Source organism: Egretta garzetta, unplaced genomic scaffold (assembly GCF_000687185.1).
Source record: "Egretta garzetta isolate BGI_Z169 unplaced genomic scaffold, ASM68718v1 scaffold81, whole genome shotgun sequence".
Classification (NCBI taxonomy): domain Eukaryota; kingdom Metazoa; phylum Chordata; class Aves; order Pelecaniformes; family Ardeidae; genus Egretta; species Egretta garzetta.
This window is the reverse complement of record NW_009258671.1, coordinates 6,335,339-6,361,065: the sequence shown is the minus strand read 5'-3', so window position 1 is coordinate 6,361,065 and position 25,727 is coordinate 6,335,339. Positions and strand designations below refer to the sequence as shown.

At 36.9% G+C, this 25,727-nt stretch overlaps 1 protein-coding gene across 4 annotated transcripts in view; it reads left to right on the top strand.

Annotated features, from left to right (window-relative positions):
* PACSIN2 (protein kinase C and casein kinase substrate in neurons 2) overlaps positions 1-19,705 on the top strand; it is a 28,093-nt gene extending 8,388 nt beyond the window's left edge. The window contains exons 1-10 of one of the 4 annotated variants that reach the window (XM_035888520.1): positions 3,480-3,571; positions 4,377-4,533; positions 5,290-5,525; positions 6,214-6,369; positions 7,443-7,618; positions 10,388-10,508; positions 12,654-12,778; positions 13,438-13,554; positions 14,492-14,688; positions 19,107-19,705. In XM_035888520.1, the coding sequence (XP_035744413.1) occupies positions 4,440-4,533; positions 5,290-5,525; positions 6,214-6,369; positions 7,443-7,618; positions 10,388-10,508; positions 12,654-12,778; positions 13,438-13,554; positions 14,492-14,688; positions 19,107-19,219 (1,335 nt within the window). In that variant the 5' untranslated portion in view covers positions 3,480-3,571; positions 4,377-4,439 and the 3' untranslated portion in view covers positions 19,220-19,705. Of the gene's footprint in view, positions 1-3,479; positions 3,572-4,376; positions 4,534-5,289; positions 5,526-6,213; positions 6,370-7,442; positions 7,619-10,387; positions 10,509-12,653; positions 12,779-13,437; positions 13,555-14,491; positions 14,689-19,106 lie in introns of those variants that run through there. The other 3 variants (XM_035888518.1, XM_009648766.2, XM_035888519.1) reach the window with 3 other exon arrangements.
* The last annotated feature ends 6,022 nt before the right edge of the window (positions 19,706-25,727 follow it).

Here is a 25,727-nt window from a genome sequence, read left to right as displayed (position 1 = left end):
TATTGGCCATCAGTATGTGTGGGTTTGACTACAAGCTGTCAAAGCTCGTTATTGTTTCCTACCTATGGATGTTTGCCTGTAAAAAAAACCAAAGCAAAACAACCTTGTTGTATGCTGTGGTGACCGACTCTTTCAAATGGTTCCAGTTCATAAAGGCTGACTAGTTATGAATAGGCTAGGCAAGGCTGGAAAAAGAATTGACACAAAGTCTTACTTCAGGCATATGAAACTCCTGGAATATTTGTGGTTATAACAATTATCATGATATACTAGAATTAACTGACTGGAGTTTAGCAACAGCTGAACATTTGCCATCTTCTTGGCTGCTAACGAATTGAAATACCCTTATTTTTCATTCAGTGTAGCAGAAAAACCTGCTAAGTGTGTTTAACTATAGGCTTTTATCCTGCTCTATAAATATGCAAAAAAAAAAAAATAAGTCTATTAGTTGAGGTAAAGGAGCCGAGATAATTTAAGACTCTCCTTTTGTGTTTAGTGCTGCGAAAATGTAAAATAATGAGGTTGCAAGCTCCTTAAACATTGCCACTAAAGATCAAATCAGTGGCAGTGCTTGGCTTGGTTAGTACACTGGTGGCCACAAAGGAGAGATGACTGGACTGCTAACTATACAGTGCTAAATGCCTCATCAGTGTGCTTGTGTGGGTTTTTTTCTCCTGGTTATTACAGATTGGCTGAATCTTAGATTTGACAAAGGATTTGAGGTGACATTGTTGTGTTCATGCATGAGAGGAAATGTCAAAATGAGAAGGAATGTTTTCTTGACTAAGCAAAATGGAGATCTGAAGGTATCTATAATGCCTATAAGAGATAAATGGGGCAAAATAGGATCAACAGAGGCTTATTAGTAGCAAAGCTCAGTATTTTTTTGCAATGGAAAAGGGGAAACTCAACTTAGAAGAGTGGGAGGGGGGATGGATGGGATGGACGCACAAAACTGAATCACAGTTTTCATGGAATTCACTGATTGCATCAAGAAAGTGACCATTATAATGGTATTTTGAAGAAATAAACTCTTGGGGTTATTTCCTTTTGAAGTGTTTCTGGCAACCAAGGGTAAACAGCAACTGAATTTGGTATCATGTAATAAAATGTCTCAGGTGAAGTGTTGATGCTAAAATAGAAGCAGGATATAGCTTTTAAATATCTCTCATTCTTGAAACTGTAAGAAGGTTTATAATCCTACAATTTACCTTCCTGAAACAAATGTTTCATTTGTTAGGACAACGACACTAATAACTTCACGTCGTAACTGTCTGCTGTCTAACAGGAAATAGCCCAGTGCTCAGAATGATCAGAAAGTTATTCTAACTTGCAAAATCACATGCTCATGTACTGAACAGTGCTAATCAAGAAATCTGAAAATTGCAAGGCATTACATAAACATGGCTCTGACTGAAACAAAGGAACACAGGATTTTTTTTATTATTTTTTTTTTCCCCTGGTCAGTTGCTACAAATAAAAGAATTTGTCATTTTTGTTTTAGCTCAAATATTCCTTGTGAAGGGGGAAGTCTTGCAGAATGTTTGCAGTCTACCTCAGGAATTGGAGAAAGTAGTCTTGACTGAAACAATGTATTAAGTCATGTTTTTCTTCTCCAGAATTCAGGGTGTCTTTAGTGTGTTTATAGGTTTTAATTTAATTGTTTTAACTTACCTACAGTTACCCTAGTAGTTCCTTGGCTGTATAAAGACTAGTCACTTTACTTGGCTCTGTGGTCTAAATACCTTGTGCATTTATATCTCCAAGTCTGCCTCCTAGAGTGGCAGGCTGCACATTCCACTTCTCAAAAAAATTTGTCATTCCATAACTTAAAATGCAATTTTTTTTTTTAATAAACCACTGGGCTTTTAAAATGTTGAATGCCAGGTATATGACTTCTACCCTGTGTGTCATGAAACACAGAAAAATGCTGTATTTCCAAAATTCTAGCATTCCTCGTAGGGCATGAAATCTGGTCGTGATGTCTAACGTACTTTAAACTGCTGTTTCATAAATCAAGTGAACTTTTTTTTTGCTTGAAAATATTAGTATAAAAGGCTTTCTTTGGAATATAAGGTTGTTATTTTTTCTAGTGTTGTAGGCCTGGCTTTTCTTTGTACTGCTTCTAAACGATGATGCTAGTTCCTTCAGTCCTCCTGTGGAGGAGGAGATAGCATGGGTGAATTATCTGTGGTCTGCGTGCAGCTCTTTAAAGGTGGCCTTATGTGATAATAGTGAGTGGACCATAATAGGTAAGCTAAATTCAGTTCTCTGAATACCCGCCTGAAATTTGGTAACTGCTAGATATTAGCATGAGGTTAGAATTTGCTCAGACATCACAAAAGGAAAGTGTTAAAAATACCACGAGGCAGCCAGCTCCCATTCAATATTAGCATTTAAAATGCTAATTTAATAGTGAAAATTTATGAAAGGAAATGTTTGTGCTAGAGACATAAATCCCTGGGCGCATAACTGGAGACACAAATTGATGCTAATATAAGGCTTCAGTAGTTGTGCCAAGCTAGCATAACCTGTTATAACAGTCTGCTTGGCTGTGAACCGACAGTGGGAGTAATTTTGAGCAGATGAATGATTTGCCCTTCTATTACAAAGGCTTTAGAAAGTATTCTTTCAGGTACTTAATTTTCTTAATGCTTTCATTTCATATGTATATTGTATTTGTTGGTGTACAGTGTCAGTGTGAAACTGCCAACTTCTCAATTTCTATTTCTTCTGAAAATGAGAGGTTATTTTTCATACTTCTTTGTTAATAGATGAAAACTGTTTTCATATGGATGCATTGACTGTCTTGATTTTTGGTGTCAGCTTCTTTGGGATGCTTCAATTATATTGTGACTTATATTTAAAGGCGGGGTACTTCTTTTTAAAATGATTTAGACAAATCAGTGACTGCTAACTAATACTTCTCTTAGATGCTACCTAAATTTCTTTGATCTGTTGAAATGGATCTAGTCCAAACCCAAAAATCTGCCCAAATGAATGCTTTGAGGCTACTATCTAAAGGAATTGGTTTTGTCCTGTCATTGATGGCTTTGATTCCCCACCCACCCCTCCCTGCTTTGATAAGGAGTCCTAATGCATTTATCAGCATAGTCACCTATTTTTCCAGCACTCAGTACAGGATTTTTCCCCTATTAAGGGTATTCTCCTATATACTTAGAGGAGTTTTTCCTCAAGCAGATGACTTGCATGTACATCTGCTGACAAAATTCTGAGTAAATGCAAACCTAGAAGTTGGATGGTTTCCTGTATTCAAGATGTGAATTGGATAAGATTCAAATGTTTGTAATTTTTACATGCTTTTTGAGTATTAGAATGTTTAATCTACTGCCTTACCTCTAATCTTTATTTTTCAGTCAGGTGGTTAGGGCAGATAAGAAACTGACAGTGATATTTAATAGACTGTGCAAATTCTGTTAACTGAGTTCCTATGTCTTGTTTCATGTTTACAAAGCCAACCTGAGTGACCTTGAAATCAGTGGAAATATTACTCTGGGAGTAGTGTTAGGCTTTTTTTCCCTTCAGTCATCTAGATTGGTGATTCCATGTTGTGTATTAATTATATAATGGATTTTCATTACCTAGTGTGCATTTTCTCCATATCTTTCTCCTTTTGTAGCTTGTACATTGAGCAACTATGGTTTTTTCTTTAGAATTTGCAAGTTAATTCTAGGTATGGGAACTCCATGTCGTCGCTGTCAGTATCTTCCCACATTAAATTCTACAGCATGCTTTTGAGATAGGTGCTATCTAGTTTGTCAGCAATGAGGCAGGGCAGTAACAACAGCACATCTAGTCTCTGCTGCATGTATAGTGGTTTTGCTTTTTCCATACTGCATTCTTAAAAAAAAAAAAAAAAAAACCCTGTTGTTATGCTTGGAAAAAACCTATTATTATGCTTGATAGAGATGTTGCAATACTTATTTGGATGTCTTTGCAGTTTTATTAATCCTGAAAGATTAAACACAGCATAAAATTAAGGCATTAGGTACTTAATAATAAGCACAGAAGAGGAAAATACTGTATGTTAAATATCTTGATTATCTAAAACGTTACCAAGCAATAATAATGCAGAACAATTATGATGACTACCCATAGTTACATTGCAGGACTAATATAATATAATGAAGCCTTCACTTTTAAAATTAGTAACTTTTTTACAGGAAAACTTGTGGCCTTTGTGATTATGTTTCAACTAGGTTTTAAGATTAATTGAAAAATACCTTATGCTATAATTGATTAATTCCGGCTAGTAGATAATCTTGCTCCTAGGTAACAGTATTTGTGTTAATTAAAGATTTGTCTTGTTTTCAGAGCTTTCAAGCATGATTTGTTAAGTATTTGTCTCTTTATAGGTTGGAAATTACAAGCGGACAGTAAAACGAATTGATGATGGTCACAGACTTTGCAACGATCTTATGAATTGTATTCATGAACGGGCACGAATAGAGAAGGTCTACGCTCAGCAGCTTACAGAATGGGCAAAAAGGTGGAAACAGCTTGTAGAAAAAGGTAATACGTTCTGATTTTGAACTATGAAAGCTTTTCTCAAATGGGAAAAAATGTTTCTGTAGATTTTTGTTTTGGTAAGTACAAAGTAGATATTTTGTGCTTTTTAGCCTATAATGGAGTCTTTGCAAAAGGCTCAGTAATGTAACAAATGATCAAGCTTTTCTTGATCAAAACCAACCAAAGCAAGCCCTGCTGCTTTGCTAGTTTGCTTGTTTCTTACTGAAGCAGATCAATCTTGCCTCCAGTGTTTGAGGTATCCAAATAGATTCAGTTCTAGAACTGGCTGTTTCTAGGTAACTAGTGGTATAGAACACAGCTTGAAAAGTGTATCTGAATAATAAGGGGGCACTGGTTGTGGGGGAAAGACTAGTAATAAAAGAGCTAGGCATTGCTCTAATGGAAGGCTAATCTGATACCATTTTAATATATTCTGAAATAGTTTGTCCTTTCCTGGTTATCCATGCTTCAGAAAGTATGTTGAGGAATTGAAGGCAGTTCAAAGAGGAGCTAATAGGTGGAATATGGAGATTCATGGTACAGGGAAAAGGAGGCCAGACTAAATGAATATTATTTCTTCTGGTGTAAAAATTTGTAATATTCTAAATTTGTCTGAAAAGAAACTGTTCCCTTTACTAGGTTTGCATCGATATTGCTGTTTACAAGTGAATATAAGTCAATAGCTTCAGGTAGTTTCTTGGGAATATAAGTTCCATGTGGGTGATGGTTACTGAGAATGACACTTTCTGTTGTGTTTAGGCCCACAGTATGGAACAGTAGAAAGGGCTTGGTGTGCTTTTATGTCAGAAGCTGAAAAAGTGAGTGAACTACATCTAGAAGTAAAAGGTTCACTGATGAATGAAGACTTTGAAAAAATCAAGAACTGGCAGAAGGAAGCCTTTCATAAACAAATGATGGGAGGATTTAAGGAAACCAAAGAAGCAGAAGATGGATTTAGGAAAGCTCAGAAACCCTGGGCAAAAAAGCTGAAAGAGGTACAGCAGTAGATTATGTATTAGATATCCTGTGTTACAATATATTAATGTCTCAAATCTCTATACGGGAGTAAACTCCCTATTCTCTCTGCTGGACCCTCCTTTCTCAAAAAGATCTCTTGCTTTCTGTCCTCTTCTGAAAATAAGTATTTTTCTCTTGATCTCTCCTAATCTTGGTGGCTTCAGTGAAAATCTGGAAAAAGTGGAATTTAAGCTATCATTTTAACAGTATCTGATTTCATGCATTTGAAAGTTACAAATTGCTCAAAGAAATGAGCAGGGGAAAAGTGTTTGTGGGTTTTCTCCCCGTCATGTAACATTATTCTCAAATAACAGGTTTGTAGAAGAAGGGGAGCAGGAGAACGTGGGCGTGAGGAAAAAAATGTTCTGTTGGGGGCTTTCTGTAAATGTTTTCTTGAATCTGTTCCACACTTCTCTAAGCTGTATGAGTGACATTTCTTGTATGGTGAGAGAATGCTGATTCGTAAGTGTTACAATAATATCCTTATGTTGATTGTTGTGCATTGTTCATTCCTTGGCCTAAGTGAAAAAATATTCCAAAAAAATAGCCATCCTGAAACAAAATCTGACACTTTCTTCATTGCAACATGATTATAAGGCTAACAAAATCAGTTGATGGTGGTTGTATAAACTGTCCCAGATGCAAATATTCAAATCTACTTTGTAGGTGGAAGCTGCAAAGAAAGCATACCATGCGGCCTGCAAAGAGGAGAAACTGGCTATATCCAGAGAAACAAACAGCAAAGCTGATCCAGCACTAAATCCCGAACAACTTAAGAAATTACAAGACAAAGTGGAGAGAAGCAAACAAGATGTACTGAAGGTATACTGTATGCTAACATTGTATAGCTTGTGCATATTAAGCTTTTTTTCCTTCCTGAATGTGCTGTGGACTGCAGTGCAGCTCACTTCCAGTTATGGTCCTATCCCAAAGTTAAGAGTTGTCTCCAAAGTATATGTTATTGCCAAGTTCTTTGAAGAATGAATAATGTATTGCCTCTATTTCATGTAAGTGCTTTCAGCAGGGAACAAAGCAGAATAAGACAGCAAACTTGTAGGACAGAGTTCTACTCATTTAGCAGTGAGGGTTGAGTTATTTCACTTGATTTCACTGTGAGATAGGCTCTTAAAACTTGCTGATAACATCTAAACTTGTAGTCATTCTTGAGTGCAGAATGTATTTTTTTTAAGAAAGCAAGCTGATACAGTCCATTTAAAAGTAGATATACTTCTGGGAATGCCATTCTGTTGCCCAGTTTGGTTTATCTCTTTGGCGGGCTGCTACCCAGAGGCTTTTCTTATGTGACATTCTTCAAAGACATCTTTTCCCTTTAAAAATGCTGTTTTGTGATCTGGAAGGCTGATGTTATATCAGGTGGGATCTTTTAATTCCTGCCTGTGGACTACTGTAAATTAGCATAGAGTCTGAGGTTCTATCTGTTAACTGAGCTCACAGCTTATGCAATTTATGTTCATGGCAATGTATACAGTGTTTGGTTTTTTGGTTGTAACTCGCAGTGGACTATGTAAGCTACTGAAGGAGAGAAGACAATACTTCAAAATTATCTGGAGATCTTTAAACAAGAGACCTGTAACTTTAAAGACTGCCTGCTCTGATTTACTCTGTGGCTCCTTCGGTTTTTATCTTTAGTATTACATTAACATTCATCATGGTTTCTGTTAAAAAGCCAGAGAAGAGGTGTAGAACTTTATTGTAACTGTTCTGCAGTTCTGTTAAATAACTCTCATCGTGACCTAACATAGGTACAGTGGTCATGAAAAGAGAATGCAGTTTGGGAACTTCTGGTCTAAAACTCGGTCATTACTACATTGTTAAGTCTGTTATGTAGGCTAGCAATAAACTGTATTGCTAACAGTTTGTTTTTCTACCCTCAGACAAAAGAAAAGTATGAAAAATCACTGAAAGAATTAGATAATGCCACTCCTCAATATATGGAAAACATGGAGCAGGTATTTGAACAGTGTCAGCAGTTTGAGGAAAAACGCTTACGTTTCTTTCGAGAAGTGTTACTGGAAGTTCAGAAACACCTCGACTTGTCTAATGTTGCAAGGTAAAACTGTGTAAGACTTCAAAATTAATGCTTAATACTTTTCAGTGAAAAGTAACCCATACTTCAAGGAGGTCAGAGTTCGGCATCTGATTTGTTTCTAATATGTTGCTTCAATTTGTTTAAACTGTAAGTGAAAGAGCTTAATTCTTTGTTTTGTCTAAATTCAGATTAGCATCTATCCCTAACATTTGCTAGATTTATTTAACATAGTGTTAAACGAACCAAAAAACCCTCATTCTTGTTGTATTTTTATAATCAAATGTGTGCCAGTTAGAAAGGATGCAGAGTTTAGAACCAAAAAATACTGGATCAAAGATTGGGAAAGGCGGGTTTTGGTGTATTATGTGTCTTGCACGTTTGTTGGAGAACAAACTAGAATTTATTAGTGAAGACAGCATGAACTTTGTGGTGTAAACACATTTATTGTTAAAATGTTAGAGCTCAGTCTAAAGGAATTACCTAGGGGATAAATGTTAAAGATCCATTGGTTGACCGTTGTTGAACTCTTGTCCATATTAAATTTGAAGTCTGATCTTTATACTGTATTATGTATAAAGTGTGTCTTGTACTACGTTTGTTCTGCCTGGACCCTCTTCACTATGTTCCAAGAAATCTAAACTTCTGCTAGGGAACTCAAACCAGAGCTCATGCAGCTTATTTCGTCAGACATGTGCGGCATGTCATCAGCTAATACAGGCCATTTTGATATGAAACTACTTTGGTATGTCAGCAAGAGAGTGGTTATGTTTGTGTTTTCTCTTGCATTTGAGAAGATGGACACTGGAATACTTGCAGCAAATGCTGTAACACTAGTGGAATTTTACATCCCACTTGTAACAGCAGAGTTGCATGTGTGCTCTGGTTGGCACCTCAGTTAAAAAGAGAAGTGTGCTTCTGGCTGGCTGCTCATTTCTGTTCCCTCTTCTGCTAGTGACAAAATTCTTATGGTAGTCCAACAAGTGGAATTAAGATGTTCATCAAGGTAACCTAGGGCAGGAAGAATCTAGTTTGGTTTTAACCCCGATCAGTATTCCAAATTGATTTGCTATGCAGTCACACAAATATTAATGCTGGCATAAGTGAAGGGGGTGACATAGGGGCAAGAACAAATACAGAGCAAGCAACAGGTAAGGGCAAGATCACTTATTTTAGCATCACTGTAATTTTGGGTTGCTTCAAAGTTCTTATGGAACTGCTGTGGAAGACAGGTTCTTTTTACTCTCAGAGTAGATAGGTGGTTAGGATTGCTGCCCATTTTAATTCAGTTTAATCAAGTTGAAAGAAACTACAGAGCAGAAATAAATGAGAAGTAGTTGACTTAAAGGGCAAGTTTGGGTAAAGACTACAGAAGGTGACCAAGTGGAGAGGGAATGATTTCCTGTTAAGATATTTAGGAAATTTAGGAGTGATGTCTTATGGTATGTTAATAAGGTGCAAACAAAGAAAAGAACTACTAGGATAAAGCAAATGTAATTGTTTATCTATTTCCTTATCTCTGCCTGTTTGAATACACAGAGATTAAAAGTATAGAATAAACCCCCAAAAGGAAGTCTGATTTTTAACTTTCTTAAGACTAATAATGCTGAAGAGCACAGTCTAGAAAATAGCCCTGCCCTGTTTTCTGCAATGTAGACCTCCAGTTTGTTGTTGATTTAACTGATGGCTAGTGAATAATTCAAAATTATTTATTCCCTTTCTCAAAATATATGCCTTTCTATTGCTTAAATACATTCAACGAACCACTGATGTAGGAAAAAAACCCATACTGCATACATGTTAAAGCAGTCAATAATATATAGAAATCGAAAAATTTGGAAGTCTATTTTGAGAAAGTTTGACTCCTTGACAGTGTAGCACTAATGAATTCTAATTCTAAATTTTGTGTGACTTGGTCTGGAAGGATTTTCCCAAATTCTCTCTTGCTTGATTACAGACTAGCAGTCCTGTGTCTCTTATTTTAAGCCTTGTGGCTGTTGTGTTAAGACCTCTTTATACTCAGAGTTCCATATTGCACCATATTGGGGTTTTTTTTGTGTAAAACAATTGTAGTCACAGTCTGCAGAGCAAATACATCATGTGCATGGTCTAGTTGTATCTGCAACATGGATTCTATTCTGTAAAGCACTTTATGAGAACTCGACTTTAACGAAAAACAATTAGGCTCAGATAAGTAAAAGTAAAGTTCTTTTTTACAGTATTTGATATTTTGTATAAATAGTACAGTTAGTAAAACCAGAGTACCTAAAACAATAAAAGCAGCAGATATTATACCTGCATAGGTAAAATGTTTAACCCCTTTAATTCGTATTCAGGTTTGAGGTCTTAATTTTTATAATGACTTATAATTCTCATTTGATTAAGACAGGATTTTTCACAGAATGCTATGGACTTATCACAAAAACAGTTTTGACTTTCTTGTAGACAAATTCAAGAAACTTCGAGTGGCATTTAGTAATTTAAGTACTTTCCTATGTAAAGCTTACATTTAATGACAGCCAATTAAGTTACTTTACACAAGAGTCATAATTCTAAAATCTGGCAAATAAGGATTTTATGCTTTTGTGAACTTTCAGCAAGCTTACTTGTTGGACTACTCTTCCTTTTACAGGCAGTTAATAGGTGTGTCATACAGTTTTTAAAAGTCTGTCTTGCTGTGAGCTTTTTCAATACTATTGTGAACTTTGAATTTTTTTTTTTTATAAATCTGACTAGTGGATTTGCCATGTTTCTGAATGTTATACTAAATTTGAAGACTAACTTGTTTTGCAGTTACAAAAATATCTACCGTGAACTGGAACAGAATATCAAAACAGCAGATGCTGTTGAAGACTTGCGGTGGTTTAGAGCTAATCAAGGTCCAGGGATGTCAATGAATTGGCCTCAGTTTGAGGTAAGGTCAGAGTAATTAAAACCCAGACTTGTTTTGTCTATTTTTTCCTCTTTGCTTTTTGTCAAATTCCTTTCTGGTGTAACTCTTAAATTCAGGCTTCCAGCAGTGATTTTTTTTTTTGTTTGTTTTTTTGTTTTTACAAGTCATAGTAGTTTTCTTTTCTTGATTTCCATTGGGCTGTCCTCATCCCCCTACTTTTGGAGGTGATTATATCAAACACCTATTTAAAGAGGAAAGGGGTAAAGCAGAAAACTGCCTAGTGTTTTTATTTTTTTTATTGAAGTCATTACTGAAGCCATTAGTAAGCCATGGTTTGGTTGATGCACCTCTGACACCTGTATTGTGTTATCCTATATGTTTTACTTTTCTCCCTTGGTGTCAGACTTCAATGTGAATTTCCTTGCTGTTAGCAGGTGATTATAGCGTAGGCAGCAAAGACTTTTAAAAGCTTGAACTAAATACCTCAGTCAGTCCTGGAAATTGGTATTTATAAGTCTTTAGTTTTTTCAATACAGTTATATTAAAAAAAGTTCCACCTTTAACAAGTTGGTAATTTTATTGTTGAATGCTATCTTCGAAAGAAAGGAATTTTTTTAAGTAGTGTTCTGCTAACATGGCCTACAAGAAACAAGTACCAAAATGTGCCAGTGCAGATCATACTACAGAGTATCAAATAGCTGGAACTGGGATGAGTTTGACCAGAATCATGGTTTTAGTTGAAATAATTTCTAGGTGTTAAATTAATGGAGTGGAAGCATCAACTCCGGACGGTGTTCACTGTTCCCTTATTAAGCATAATGGAAGATATAATTTGTTTTTAAAATATTGAGTAACTTTAGATTAGAAAGTTTGAGGAAGAAAACTCGTAATAGTACTAGAGAATTTCTTTGCCCGAAACACTGAACTACAGTTACTTCTGTTTGGGGAAATTTTTGTTTTGAGGAAAATCCTTTTTCATGAGCATTATAATTAACAGATTAAATACTTCTGTGACTATTTTTCTAATCAAGTTTTTTCTCATTTACATGCTACAAGGATGATGTAAGTAAAAAAAAAAAAAATAGTCATGATCAAATGAATACGAAATTGCATTATAAACTGCAAATATGCTTAGGTCAGTGGTCTTTAAGCTATGGTAACTCAGAAATCCAATATGTATTTTTACAAAGTTAAAATAATGAGGTATCTCTGACAAGCTGGCCAGAAATCATTTAAGACTGACTGTGCTACATGTATAAACCAGTAGTGATAGCAACTCACAAAATCTTCATTTCCTGTTAAAAATACTTATCTTAGTTTGATATATAAAAGATAGCATTTGTCTCCTTACTTTTTTTTTTACCTTTAAGGCTTCTGAGATGAAACATCTCACCATAGGACATTTGCTTGTATCCAGCTTGTTCTCTGTTGGTTCCTGCTTTGTATCAGTCTGCAGCTTAGTTTGACTTGATAGGTAGATGTTGTGTTTAGGTCTCATCATGCCTGTCTGCCTGCCTTCTGGAACATTTGAATGATTCAAAACATCAAGGAGGGTAGACTTTATAAATGACATCATGAATCTTGTCAACTGTTGTGTTGATTTGAGCCTTAATTCTTATGGATGGCTTTTAAGGACAATAAATTTCACTACAGCTAGAGTGAAGTACTTTAAGGGCTCAAATCTTAGGGACAAGATAAGTGATATGCAATGAGTTTAAAAATCAGCTGCTTTGTAGGTCATTCTTGGAGCACTTCTTGAAGTAAGCCCTTTCTTGAATTAGATTATAATACCTCTTTAAATTAAATGTAGGGTTTACCTTTTCCAGCCAGATGGCTTGGAGTGAGCCCTCTCAGTACAACTTCTAAAGAGCTGCACTGGCCTACTCCTTTGATTTCTCCAGTTGCCTGCCAGATGTCTGGTATTTTAAGTCTTTTCAAGGTGTTTAGAATACTAAGCAGGGAAGTACAGGTAACCTTGGGATTTTGCAAGTAGCTGATAGCAATTTGCTTGGGTAGGAACTAGATGAGAACTATAACTGAAACATTTGGAGTAACTTATCTTTTTAATAATTATTTGTACTGTTGTATGTATAGATGTATGTTCCGTAACTCAGTCTGAAAATTGTTCAATTAAATTTCTTAATCATGTTTTGCATTTATTGATAGGAGTGGTCTGCAGATCTGAATCGCACTCTCAGTAGAAGAGAAAAGAAGAAGGCTTCTGATGGAGTGACTCTGACTGGTATTAATCAGACAGGAGATCAAGTTTCACAACCTAACAAACATAGCAGGTATTTTTTTTCATGCCTGAAAAGACTAATTGGAAAGGATTGCTATCTTCAAGTACGCTAAGCTCTATGGGATCAAAGTCACTGTCCAACCAAATGTTAATTATCTGTGAGCATTTTTAATTATGCGTTTTGGTAGCTCACAAAATATTTCAGGAATTACTCTGCATTTTACTGTTCTCTTTCCGTTGGGAATTAACCAAACTTCATGAGAAACTGAACTTTCTGTAGCTAGTCTTGTTAGTTAGTCTGTTGCTACCTTCCCATCTCCAAAAATGACAATTATACTTTGAAATCTTAGCTTGCAAAAAGTTTAGTCTCTTCAGAATTCTGGATGTAATTAATGCAAAACTGTTAACATCAGCTGTTTTAGAAAGGAATTAAACTGGCTAGAAAAATCACAATGCCTTCTATTGTAGGCAGTAAGAAAAAGAAATTATGGTCCACAAAGGATATTTTAATCCTGGAGGAATGTATCGTGAGACTTTCCGAACTTTCTTGGGTCTTATGTGACACTTGATAGATATTTGGGGTTTTGTTTGTTCGGGGGTTTTTGGCTGGAGAAGGGGTCTGCTAAGAAACTGCTTAGTGGGACACCAATGACGAATATTCTACTCTTAAACAGATAGGGTCACCATAATGCTCTTTCTTTTCCAAATTAGCAGTCTTAGTGTCCAGAGTAACACAGTGCAGTCAGTACAATCAAGTTACAATCCCTTTGAAGATGAAGAAGATACTGGGAGTACTGTCAGTGAAAAGGAGGACAATAAGATCAAAAAGTTGGTGAAATGTTGTTTTTAATTGTTTTCACACTTGCATTTTCTCTATCCAGGGATTTCTATTTTTGGTTTCTGTAACACTATGCCAGTCAGTGCATGAAGTCCTTTTAAGCGGTTATGTATGCAACACTGTAACTGAACTTGTCTTCTCCAACAGATGCCGTATCTGTTGCCTTGATCTTCATTTTTGAAACTACTGGGGTTATTGGCAGTTGCTAACAGAGCTGCTGTTGCTTTTTTCCTTCCTTTACCAGTCCTATAAAAAGTTAATACTGATGGGTTTTTCTAGTGAAACTGTTTCTGGAGCTTTACTGGTCTGTGTGTTCTCGCTGAATAAATCTGCTTTCTTTTTATTTAGGACCTTCTCAGACAGCTGCTTGTTACTTCAGTGTATGCACTAGGGATGTCATACCACTCTCTTGAATGGCATGTGCATGCTCAACAGTGAACTTAACTTTAAATGATCAAGTTGTTGCAGTAATGAAGTTTACTGGTGGATTGCAACATACAAAAAGTGTTGAAAGCTATTGTAGACATGCATAGATATTTGGGAGGAAGGTTCTGCAAAGCAATTTAAATGTCTTATCCTAAACCAGATAATTCCTCTCATCTATTACCTGCATACCTTTTACCTTTCTAGAGTAAATAATCCTATGGATTATATAGATTTCTTCATAGAGAAGTTTTTGGAGTTTGTGGGGAGGTTCTTTGATATCTTTTTTTCTTTTGCCTTTTTCTAGCTTTGTAAATGTATTGCAAGAACGCTCTTTTTAAGCAAGGCATTGTCAGCCAAAGATAGGTGAGAAGGTACCAGAAATAGTCTTGAAACTGGGCGTTACAGTGGAGTTTAAGCTTAAGTAGGGGAACAGATATCTTAGTGGTATTTCTAGTCTCCTGTTTTAAGAGCAGAAAAGAATAATTTAAAAATTGTTTTCAGTGTTAGCAGCTATGAAAAAAACCAAAGCTACCCTACAGATTGGTCTGATGAAGAGTCCAACAATCCCTTCTCTTCCACTGATGCAAATGGAGACACCAATCCATTTGATGAAGATACCTCTCCTGCAATGGAGGTGAGAGTACGTGCACTCTATGACTATGAGGGCCAAGAGCAAGATGAACTCAGCTTTAAAGCTGGTAAGTTTACAGCATTCACTTAAAATATTTATCAAAAGTGGAGGGAATTTTTCTCTTCAGTTTTTGTTTTCTGAAGTCACGTGTTTCTCTGAATGTAGAATTCCACTTACTCCTATCTAACCCCTTCCCCTCCTGATAGTGCTTCTTAGTATCCCCCGTTCAGAAACACGGACTTTTAGTCTGTTTGGAATGTGTTGGGATGCATTTGTTTGGAATATTCCTTTCTTACCATCTTGTGTTAAACAAAATGAGCTGCAGAACTGATGATCCTATCTTCTCCTTTTCTTCACTGGTGACAGTAACAGCTGCTGCTTTTAGCTGTCTAGAAATGCCAGCTCTACAAAGTTGGGTTTATTAAAGGAAAAGACTGCAGCAGCTAATTTGAAAACAATATCTAATCAACTGATATTTTTTCTGGTGTGTTTTTGTTTGTTTGTTTGTGGTTTGGCCTCCAGCTTCCTACAGTGCTAACTTTTAAGGTTGAAAACTTAGCCATGGACAGAGAACTTTTTTCCTCTCTCTTTCCACCCTCCTGCAGTATATATTAAGCACAGCAATTGTCTTTACGTGTTTTCATCTTGCATTATATGAGGGTACCCTTATTGTACATCTCCCTTCTTAGGATGTTGTATTTCCCTTCAGCCGTAAAACCCTGTTCATTTTTTAACCTCACTGCTTTAGGAGTTGAGATAACAGAATAGAGACAGCAAGCAGGAGAGACCCATGCCACAGTACGTTTCCACACATACAAAGTTGACACATGACTGCATGCCATGGATGGCTGCTGCCTCCACTTTGTCTGGGCTGGTTCCACCAGCTGGTGTGTCCTGGGCAAGTGCCTGGGTAGTTTACTCAGCCCCCGAAGTAGACTACTTCTTCATTATCTGGCCAGCGTGGAGACAGCACCCTCTAGTGATGAAAGGTGAAATCTACACCCTGTCCATGCCTTTCGAGCTCTAATTTCAGCCAGTTGTTCTACTGTCTTCCCCAGAATTTCGGCACATGAAAAGTTTACCAACCAGGAACTCCAAAACAAAATTGCATGAGTAGTTTAGCAAAAGCAAACAGAACTTCAGTTTGTGAAAACTAGATAGGCAATCTCGTTGATATTTTCTCTTTTTCTGTTTGCTTATCGTTTACTCCTTTCTCCTGTAATGACTGAGCTGTAGAGGGAAAAACAGGACTCTGGTGTGGAAAGAAAGTTCGAGAAAACTTTTGGTTCTAACTTCCCTTTCAGCTGGGGTTTGTAAGGACTATGCTACTTCTATACCATCTACAGTGGATCTTAGATGGATGTTATGGCTTAAAGTTAATACAGGCAACAAGTCAATGATGTAGCTAATCAGTGAACTGCTAGACTTCCAGTCTGCTCATGGAGAAAGGTGGTGCTCAGAACAGTGTATTTCCAGGTCATACTCTAAATGCAATTTGTGTCATTTAAACCAAAAAGCCCCATAACTCAGGTGGTGGTGTCCCCACATTTCACTTGCCTCCCTCCTTTTTCAGTAGTGAAACTCTGTACATCTGACTCTTCTTTGTAGACAAGTATTGTAGTCTTTCAGAGAGAAGGAATGCGTTGGTTTGTCCATTAACTTTGCTGAATTGTGCCCTGACAGAAGGACAGTAGTAACAAAACATCTGGAGCTCTCTCTGGAATGCACAGCAGCTAAAATTATTCTTCATTCTGTAGACTTTAACTACTCCTTTTTTCTCAGCAGGGGATGGAAATGTGCTAATCCTCTTGAAATATGTGTATTGTGCCTGACAAGCAACAGGATAGCATTCCAAGGGTTTACAGTAATCAGCCTTTCAGTGGCAAAACTATGCAATGTTTATACACACAGATGTAATGGTTAAATACAAAGTTATGCATTCTGTACTTTAGTAGCAGTTGTGTGACTTGCATTAAACTATTTAAACCAAATGGCTCTCGGTGTGAGGTCTGTAGAAATGAAGTACAGGAAGTATGAACTGTGAGAGATAAAGATAGGCTTAACTTAAAAATGGCTTAATACCTTTGAAGGAAGAGCACTGAAGTATGTTTTATCACCAAGTTACATGATTATATCAATTGCAGGAAAGGGATCACTGTCTAGACTATGAATCCCCTTACAGAAGCTGAATTATAGAATGGCTACAGTCAAACTTACTTAGGTTTTAGGCAGAAGTGTTGGTGTGACTAGGTTTACACTGAGCATACAAAAGACTAAGGAATATTCACCAGGTCACGCAGGAGCCAATTTAAAATGTGCTCGCTCCTTTACTCCTATGTAGCCTATGCCTAGACTCCTAAGCAGCTGTCAGCAGAGGATTAATGCATTTTAGGGATCTGTTTAAACATAGTTATTCTTAGATGGGATTTCCTTGGATATTCAAAGAATTTGCCTACAAAGCTTTTGTGATCACTTCTAGGTACATGCTGTAGTGTATATATATGCTCTGCATGGGTCCATAAAATGTACTTTAATACATTAAACTCGTTCTTATTAGTGGAATACTTTATACATCTGTCTTTTTTTCCCTTGGCAAACAACTGTGGGAGGCTTCCAAAGAGGAAGAATAACTTTGTTTATTCATATCTTATGAGAGGTTTTATAATCGTGTAACAGGATGGGACACAACCATCTACCATATATGTCTAGCTCACCCTACTGTGTCTCTGCCATGGCTCAGAATAAATATCTACAGTAAATGTAGACCATGGAGTGTTGTCAAATGTGGTATTGTACATGCTGTCTTTATCGCAGTAGGTGAAGACTGTTTTCATTGTAACTGTTGTGCAGATGACACTTAAAAGTGGCAACATTTTCATAGACCTGCAAGATCACCGAGTTTCCAAGCCCTAGCTGTTAATACAAGTGCAGCTGCATTGGGGCTTGCTGTTAATGCAGTGTGGCTTTGATAGTTGTTGTTCTCACTCTTTATTAGAATACACTTCACAGAAGTGGCAGGAAGGCTTCAAATTGTACACTCTCATTCTGCAGTGCTAGAAATGGTAGGGAAAAATTGTAAAATGTCCCCATAAACCAAATACGTTCCATAGTGCCAAATATTTGTTCATAATGTTATTTTATTAGTTATCTGGTAAACTTACAAACTAGAGGAGATGAGGCTTTAACCTTTTCTTAGCTAAGAGAGGAGCTATAGAAGATACATATCTGAGAAGATTTGATATGAAGCTTGTCCATTTCTATCAAAGAATTGATAGTCCCTAGGCTAGTTTTTGTTCTCCTAAATGATACCAAGACTGTATAATTATAGCCATTTGGGACTGTAGTAAGTGGTTCATTTCTTCAGCATTTATTTCCCATTGCTTACTAAGATGAAACACAAATCAGTTTTATCAAGGGAAATAATGTGATACAAATAAGTTGTACATGAGGAAATAGTTGTTACTTGGTCTGGCCTTTTTTGCCTGGCTGAAGTGAGCATTCATTTGCTCATATACAGCATCTTGGAGTGTGCAGATGCTCAAATGCTAAAGTATTTCCTGAGGATGTGGAAGATTAGATGTGAATGATAGTCAAAATGAGGTTATATGTTGTAGTTCATAAATGAAGGTTATGTGATCATTCATTAAAGTCTGAATGGATAATCAGTGTCAGCTTTTGCTGTGTGAGCAAGCAAATTCTTAGTTATTTTTTATGGAGCTACAACATCAGCTTCCAGCAGTATAAAGCTAGAGCACTAAAAGGGAAAGTTAAATCCCAATCCTTGTATTTCTTAAAAAGATGAGGGAAGAGGGGGAGAAAGAGAAATGTAACAAAGTGTAGGGTGTAAGATTCTTTTAAATCTTTCTGCATTGCAACTCAGTAGTGGTATACTGAAAAGCTGCAAGTATAATTCAAGGGAATTTTACTGCCACGTCTTAATGTTTGTAGCATTTTCCTCCTTATGTTCCATAAACTCTTAGAAGAGTATATATTGACATTAAGCCTAATGAAACATTTCTTCACTTGCACTGACATTTTGTGGAGGGCCAAAAATGTAGGATTATTCTGCTTGTTTTTAGAGGTAGTTGTACTATCCACAAATATACTTCTGTTCACAACCTTTAGATCTAAGGGAGTCTTTGATCTTATAGTGAAATAACACTGTATATAACTTCAAAAGGTTGCATTCTTTATTGTGCTTTGAAAAAATGCTATGACCTTTTTGAAATGCCATCGATGTAATGTTTTAGTTTCAAAGTAGCTTGCTGCTTCCTATTTTCCTGAAACTGGGGGCCTTTCATCCCATATGTAAATCTCTGAGTGGCATTCTTAGTATCAAAAGCATGAAGAGCAAAGAAGGGAGGCTTTCTGTTGGGGCCTGGGGTGGGCAGGGGAAGGAAAACGGACGTGTAGGTAACTCATATTATCTTTCTGTTGTTACTTAAAAGGTTATGGCTTGTTAACAATGTTCCCTTCTTTTTGCAGGGGATGAGCTAACTAAAATGGAGAATGAAGATGAGCAGGGTTGGTGCAAAGGACGTCTGGACAATGGACAAGTTGGTTTATACCCAGCAAACTATGTAGAACCAATCCAGTGACAAAGGACAAAGTTAATACAGAAGTGTTAAAAAGCTCTGTAAGCCTGTACAGTATATATTTAAAGTGAGGGGAAGCTGAATGATGTATAGAGTGTACATATTTTAATGAAAAGGCAAGGGCTTGATACTGAAATCATGGTGATTTAAAGACAAAAGTTTGAACTAATAATTTGACATTGTTTTCACAACTTGTGCACAATGCAAAGGAAAGGGCTTAGGTTGAAAAAAAAAAAAGTATGATAGGAAAAATACTTTTTAAGCTTTTTCTTCCCACATGGTCTACTATTGTGACTCCTAAACATTTTTGCATTTTCTGTGCTTGTGCCTCATCCTGCCCTAGGTATGTGGCTTACGCTCACTTCTGTTTAATCAGTTATTTTAAGTGACCTTCAGTAATTTGCAACTTGAATTTTAAAGATTATTATAGTTAATTGTCTATTTGTTCTTAGCAATGTCTGAAAGATGCAGTATTTTTTTTATTTAAATGCTATGTAGCTAAGCACCTTTTTGTATGCTTGGATTTATCAATTAATACTTAAATTATGACATAGATTTAGTCACCAGTTGACTGAATGAAAACTCTTTCCATGTTGTAGTAATCTTTCTATGTTGTCAGCATGGCTTGAAGTTGTAAAACAAATACTGTATTTAATAAATATCTGTTACAGAAGGTTATTTGTAGCAGAGATATCTGCAGGTGTCATGGGTTGCGATTCTATTATGAATGTTGTTTATGTGGTTTGACACTTAAACTAACAGAGTTTTCCATCTAGATCTTAAATGGCACTCAAAAGAAAGATAAATTATGTATAAGCCCCGGAAAAGTAGCTATTTCCAACACATGTTTGCAGGGGAAAAAAAAAATCTCCTTTAAACTGCTAATGATTTTGGGGTGATCTGAAATGTTAAATCTGTGAAGACTAATTTTTTGAACAGAGAAGACTGTAAAATAGACTAAATGCTTTTTATTAAGAGCCTATCTATGTTGTGTATATGTACATATAATTTGATATTCCAAAATATAAAGAGCATGGCTATTCGTTATTAAGCCTTTTGATGTCAATAAGATTTAGACTGTTTTAAGAGCTTAAATTATAGGTATATTTAAATCTGCTTTCCTGCCATATTCATTACTGTACCATAGACAAAGTATTCTGTGATTAGATTTTTTCAGCAGTACAGTAAATACACTAACATACTCAAAATCGGTATTTGTGGATAAAATTTGTGGGTCAAAATACAAACTAGCTTTAGTCCTTACACGGATTATTGTAGCAGAACACTGTAAAATCTACATTCGTTTGCAGTTACAACTCGGTCATCTGTAATCCTGTCAAATAGTATGCATTTGTGACATTTAAAACTGGGTTGTAAAATCAGACTTGTGTTAAAAAAATAAAAACAAACAAACCCTAAGTATCAGGTAAGTAGATGTGCTATGTTAGGAAGCTACACTGTAATGAAGCTAACAAATCTATTTTGAGGTAACTATAGAACACCGTTGGTAGTCTTGGACTTTATTGTTTGCTTTTTGAGCTTATAGATATATTTAGTCATCATTTTCAATGAATCAAAATGTGCAAGCTTGAAAGTGGATGTATGTATGTGTCTGTCAAGGAAAACTTATCAACATAATTGTTCATCCACAAGATGGTTACTAAAATTGTCAGGAATTACTGGTTTGGGTCTCTGTATTGTAAAATATTTTAGAAAACAATAAAATCTGTTAATCTCTTATATACACAGAATGCACCTCTTACTATTTCAATGTATGTGAAAATAGTTTTATGAAGCAAATAATCTGTGCATTACACTGCAATTCAGAGTGCCAAAATCCGTAGTCTAAAAGAGCCATAAAGAGGAGTATGACATTACTGACATGCTGCCCTTAACAAATTTTGCTTTAAGAACATGGATCTTATCTCATTCTCTAGTATATAGATTTTGAATACACTCATCATAGCCAAATTTAGAATGAGAATGCAAGGGACTTCTGGAGGCTACCCAGCCCAGTCAGGGAACCTTAAAGCAGGTCCAGTTAGAGAAGGTTGTTCAGGACTTGTCCAGCTGAGTCTTGAACACCTCCAAGGATGAAGAGTCTACCACCTCTCTGACCACCCTGTTTTAGTGGCTCATCTCTTTCACCAAGAGGAATTCTTGTCCTTGTATGTGTCGGAATCATGTTTGCACTTGCATTTCGCTTGTGTGCCCTTTAAGAGTCTGGCACCACCTTCTCTATGCTTCTCCATTAGGTAGCTTTAGCCTGCTGGCCACACTCTTGCTAATACAGCCTGGTGGGCTGCCTTCTGCTACAAGGACCTGCTGCTGATTCATGTTGCTCACTGGGATCCCCAAGTCTTTTTCTGCAGAGCTTCTTTTTATCCTGTCAGCATCCAGCCTGTGCTGTTGAGGTGGAGTTACTCTGTGCAGGTACAAGAGGTTGCATTTGCCTTTGGTCTTCGTGAGGTTCATGCCAGCCTGTTTCTCAAGGGTTGAGCTCCCTCTGAGCAATGGCCCTGTATAATCTCTCCAATTAGTATCATCTGCAGGCTTGTTGAGAGCGTGTTCTGTCCCATCATCCAGGCTATAAAGGCATTAAGTAATATTGGCCCTAGTACCCATCCCTCAATGTCGGTTGGGTTTTGTAAGCCCAAACACAACCCTTTGAGCCTGACAGTCCAGACAATTTTCTATCCAGTCTATTTAGTCACCAGTTTGGCTGTAAGGATACTATGGGCAGGCGGCATCAAAAGCCTTGCTACACTTACTTGAGGTGAGTAAGTAATGAAGGCTGTTGAGCAACAGTGGAGAAATTTTCCTTCTAGGTTTGTTCTGAGTTTAAGCAGCTATGCTTTCACAGGATTAAATTTACAAGGTATAAAAGGAGAATAGGATGCTCAGAATGTAATTGCTCCCTATCCTGTCTGCTTCCTTTCAAATTCTGAAGGGAACTAGTATGTTTCAAAATTTACTAGTGTATATTTGCTTGTACTGATTGAGCCACCTGAGCACTGCATGTTTCAACTTTACTGCATGAAAATACTTGCCATTTTCAAAGCATCCTAGAAATACTATGCAAACATAGTGCCTTGTTCCATAAAAGCTGTTGGATTTTTAATCTGGGTTTTTGCAGTGATCACTTAACAACTTAAGTGCTTCGTCTTTATGTAGTGTAATATTGGTATTTGTTTCCAGTAATTGATAAGTGATGAATTCATCTAGTTAGAACAGCAAGATAGTCTTTTCAGGAAAATAACAGGCTATTTTATTAGAGAAGGTGCAGTTCCTGATGCACAGTCCAAAGTAATATTAAAATTCCTCTTGATTTGTTGCTTCTGAGGCTGAGCGCCTGACAAAAATTTTGAACTCAATTTTCCCAAACTGCCTCTTAATTTAATTGTAAGCTATAATATAAAAATATGTATATTTGCTATACACATACAAGATGCAAGCGCAAAGCTATACCCTCAGTGTAATAAACCAGTCCGTTGCTACTATCTCTTGTTGAGTTGTCTGTGAAGTTGGTCTGATGTACTAAAACTGTTCCCACCACAGCTGAGCTGATTTTTCTATTTTCTAATGTCTTCTTTCTTCCAGTGATGTCTCTCTTTGTAACACTTGCAAAGCAAAAATTAAGGCAGACTTCATGATTGGAGATAAATAGAAATACTGAGGCGTCTAGTGGGAAATCAGTGTAGACAATAAATGAGATGGTTTTGTACTAATCTGACATGATTTGGGTGATTTTTCAAATGACGCTTGTGTCAGCTGTATACTATTGTACAGCAAAGAAGAAAAAGGAGAGAACAGAGACTGGTGTACTGAAGGTCAGATGTCCAGCAGCGTTACTTCCTGTTCTCCTGGAGTTGCATGTGTTTTTAAAAATAACTTTAAGGTTACATAATAATTTTCTTAATCTCTCTCCAGCCTTTCTAGTTTGGCAGAAAGATGTTCATTCAGCTCACACCAACAGGGAGCTTGCTAATTGTGGCTGAAAGCACATACCTAGTGGTCAATTTGAAGAGCTGCAGATTCTGTTCCTGAAATGAGAGAATAGAAGATAATCCCACTTTTATTAGAATACTTTTATTTCCTCATTTTGCTTGAACTAAAACAGCAATTTCAGAACCAAAGATGGGCTGTGTGGTAATTACTGCAGTAGACAATACCTTCAGTGTTTGACACCTGGCAGTTTACCTGTTAATGCTCAGTGTGTATCATTGTCAGCCTGCTTTACTTGTTTTCTCCTGTTAGAAATTCAGATTCCTGTGTGATATATTAATCCTTTTGCACAAAACTTAAAAAATATTTTAGGTGCTTCCTGAACCTTCCATTCAGGGGAGAGTACCCATGTACATCTGAAAGTTTTACTGAGCACCTGTCCACATTTTGGAAGGTGTAACCTCTTCTCCAAGAATGACTATAGTAGGTCAGACACGGTCTGTGGTATGTAGCGGGTGCCGTGGGAAGAGCATAGGAACAGGACAACATACATACTTCAGCCGTATTATTTTTGGCTGTCAATGATCTGTGTCTTTGGTCCTGTGAAATAAGAAAAATCTCATTCTTTCCTCATAACCTTGAAAATTCAGCTCACTGCTTTGGCAACAACTGAACACCACACTATTGTTCATACAGATCTAAATGAAGTAGGTGAGAAAAGAGAACCTGTGATCAGTTCCAGAAGGAGAACCAGTAATGTTCGTTCTTGGTCGTAGCTAGTTCTGACCCCATTAGAGAGGTTCAGACTGTATTTTTATTTTGCATTTGACTTTGAAATTTCCTTATTGGTTTATCTGGTCAGTCAGTACTGTACAAGATCCTTTTGCAGATGTTTTCTCCTTCTGTGATCATAAGTGATTTAATATCAATAAGCTGCCACCTTTCTGCTCACCCTTTTTGTGGATAAATATTCAAATCTACAAGTCCAAGCATGAATCCTTCTGGGGCACACACTGGTAACCTCACACTTTTTATTACTGTAGCCAGTAACTGATTGATTAAACGATAATTTCCTTTATTTCATGGCTGTTTACTTTGGCTTCTATGAGACATTAGCATGAACTTTTTGAAAATCCAAGTCACCTGTTACCTTGGCTAGATCACCTTTCTGCATTGACCCATGAAATCTCCAGCCCTGTGAGGTAAACAGTCATATCAATTGTGAAGTACTATGATAGATATTTCTAGAACCACACTGCAGAACACACAGCAACTTGATTGCCCTGGCCTAGATGAAATGCTATTGTGGCAAACTTAGGTGGTTTTTGCAATGGGGTGCTACTTCCAGCTGTAGCTTTGCAAATCCCTTGCACTGCTAATACAAACAGGCTTACCTAAGCACAACTGAGTATTGAGCGTGCAGAGGGGTTGTCTGTAAATTACAGTACAGTAATTTTTTGGCTTTGTACTGAGCCATGCTGTTGAGATATAGACTGCTTTCAAGAGTGGAAAGCTCCAAGAAACCTCACCTGTTTGAAGTGGTTATGCTTCTTGATGTTATCAGTACAAACAAAGCATTAGTACTAAATAAAAAATGTATTATTGATGTGTTGAACTGGTTTCAACTGGTTTTTAATGTAGTTACTAAACTTCATTTCCATGTTGTGGGAGTAGGCATTTGGATGCTTCATCTTTCTGTTCTAGAGAAGATATTTTCTGTATGGATTATTTGTACTGGAATGATACATGTCTGGGATTATGTTGTGTCTGAGGGCATGGTTTGCAGAAGGAGACTGACCTAAAACTTCTTGACCTGCAGCTGTAATGAGGCAATGTATTTTTATTACATGCAGTACAGCTGTGAGCAGTGACAGATTTTGCTCAGTGTGACCAAGTTTTCTAAAGGATGTCAAGCACAATTCATACGTATCCTCTGGCTCTAAAGGGAACCTTTGGCCACTGAGAGGGCAATGAAGATCTAGCTAGCATGACCTGGGACTATACCTATATTTTCTCATTTCTCAGCAGCAATGTGAGGAGAAAAGCAAACAGTGGGAAGCTTGATAATACCTGGAGAACAGCACTGATAGAGTTTTACAGAATTAAAAGCTTTAAAGGTTGGAATGGCAGCAAATATTTTTAGAGCTATGAGACAGTAGGTGGCCACTGAACCTGTGATTCCACACAACTCCATGCAGATGCAAGTGCCTATCTCTGGTTATCAAATAAGCCAAAACAGTTCTGGAGAGATCACCCTGAACTGTTACCCTTCTTTGTATTCATATGTCCTGACGGGACTGTCTGGCAAGATCCAGGAGCCTGAGACTTCTGTTGTGACGTTTGGATAGGTGAGAGTAGGAGAAAGCATTGGAACAGCTTGCTTTGCCTACACCTCATCAGCTCAGAGTAGCTCTGGCACCCAAAAATTGGGTGTCAACAAAGTATGACAGACACAACCCATCCATTTCAGGCCTAGCCTGGGTATGCAGAGAAGGGAGTGTTAGCACAGAGTCAATCATTCAGGGAGGAGGGACCTCAGGACATCTCCAGTACAAGCTCCTGCTGA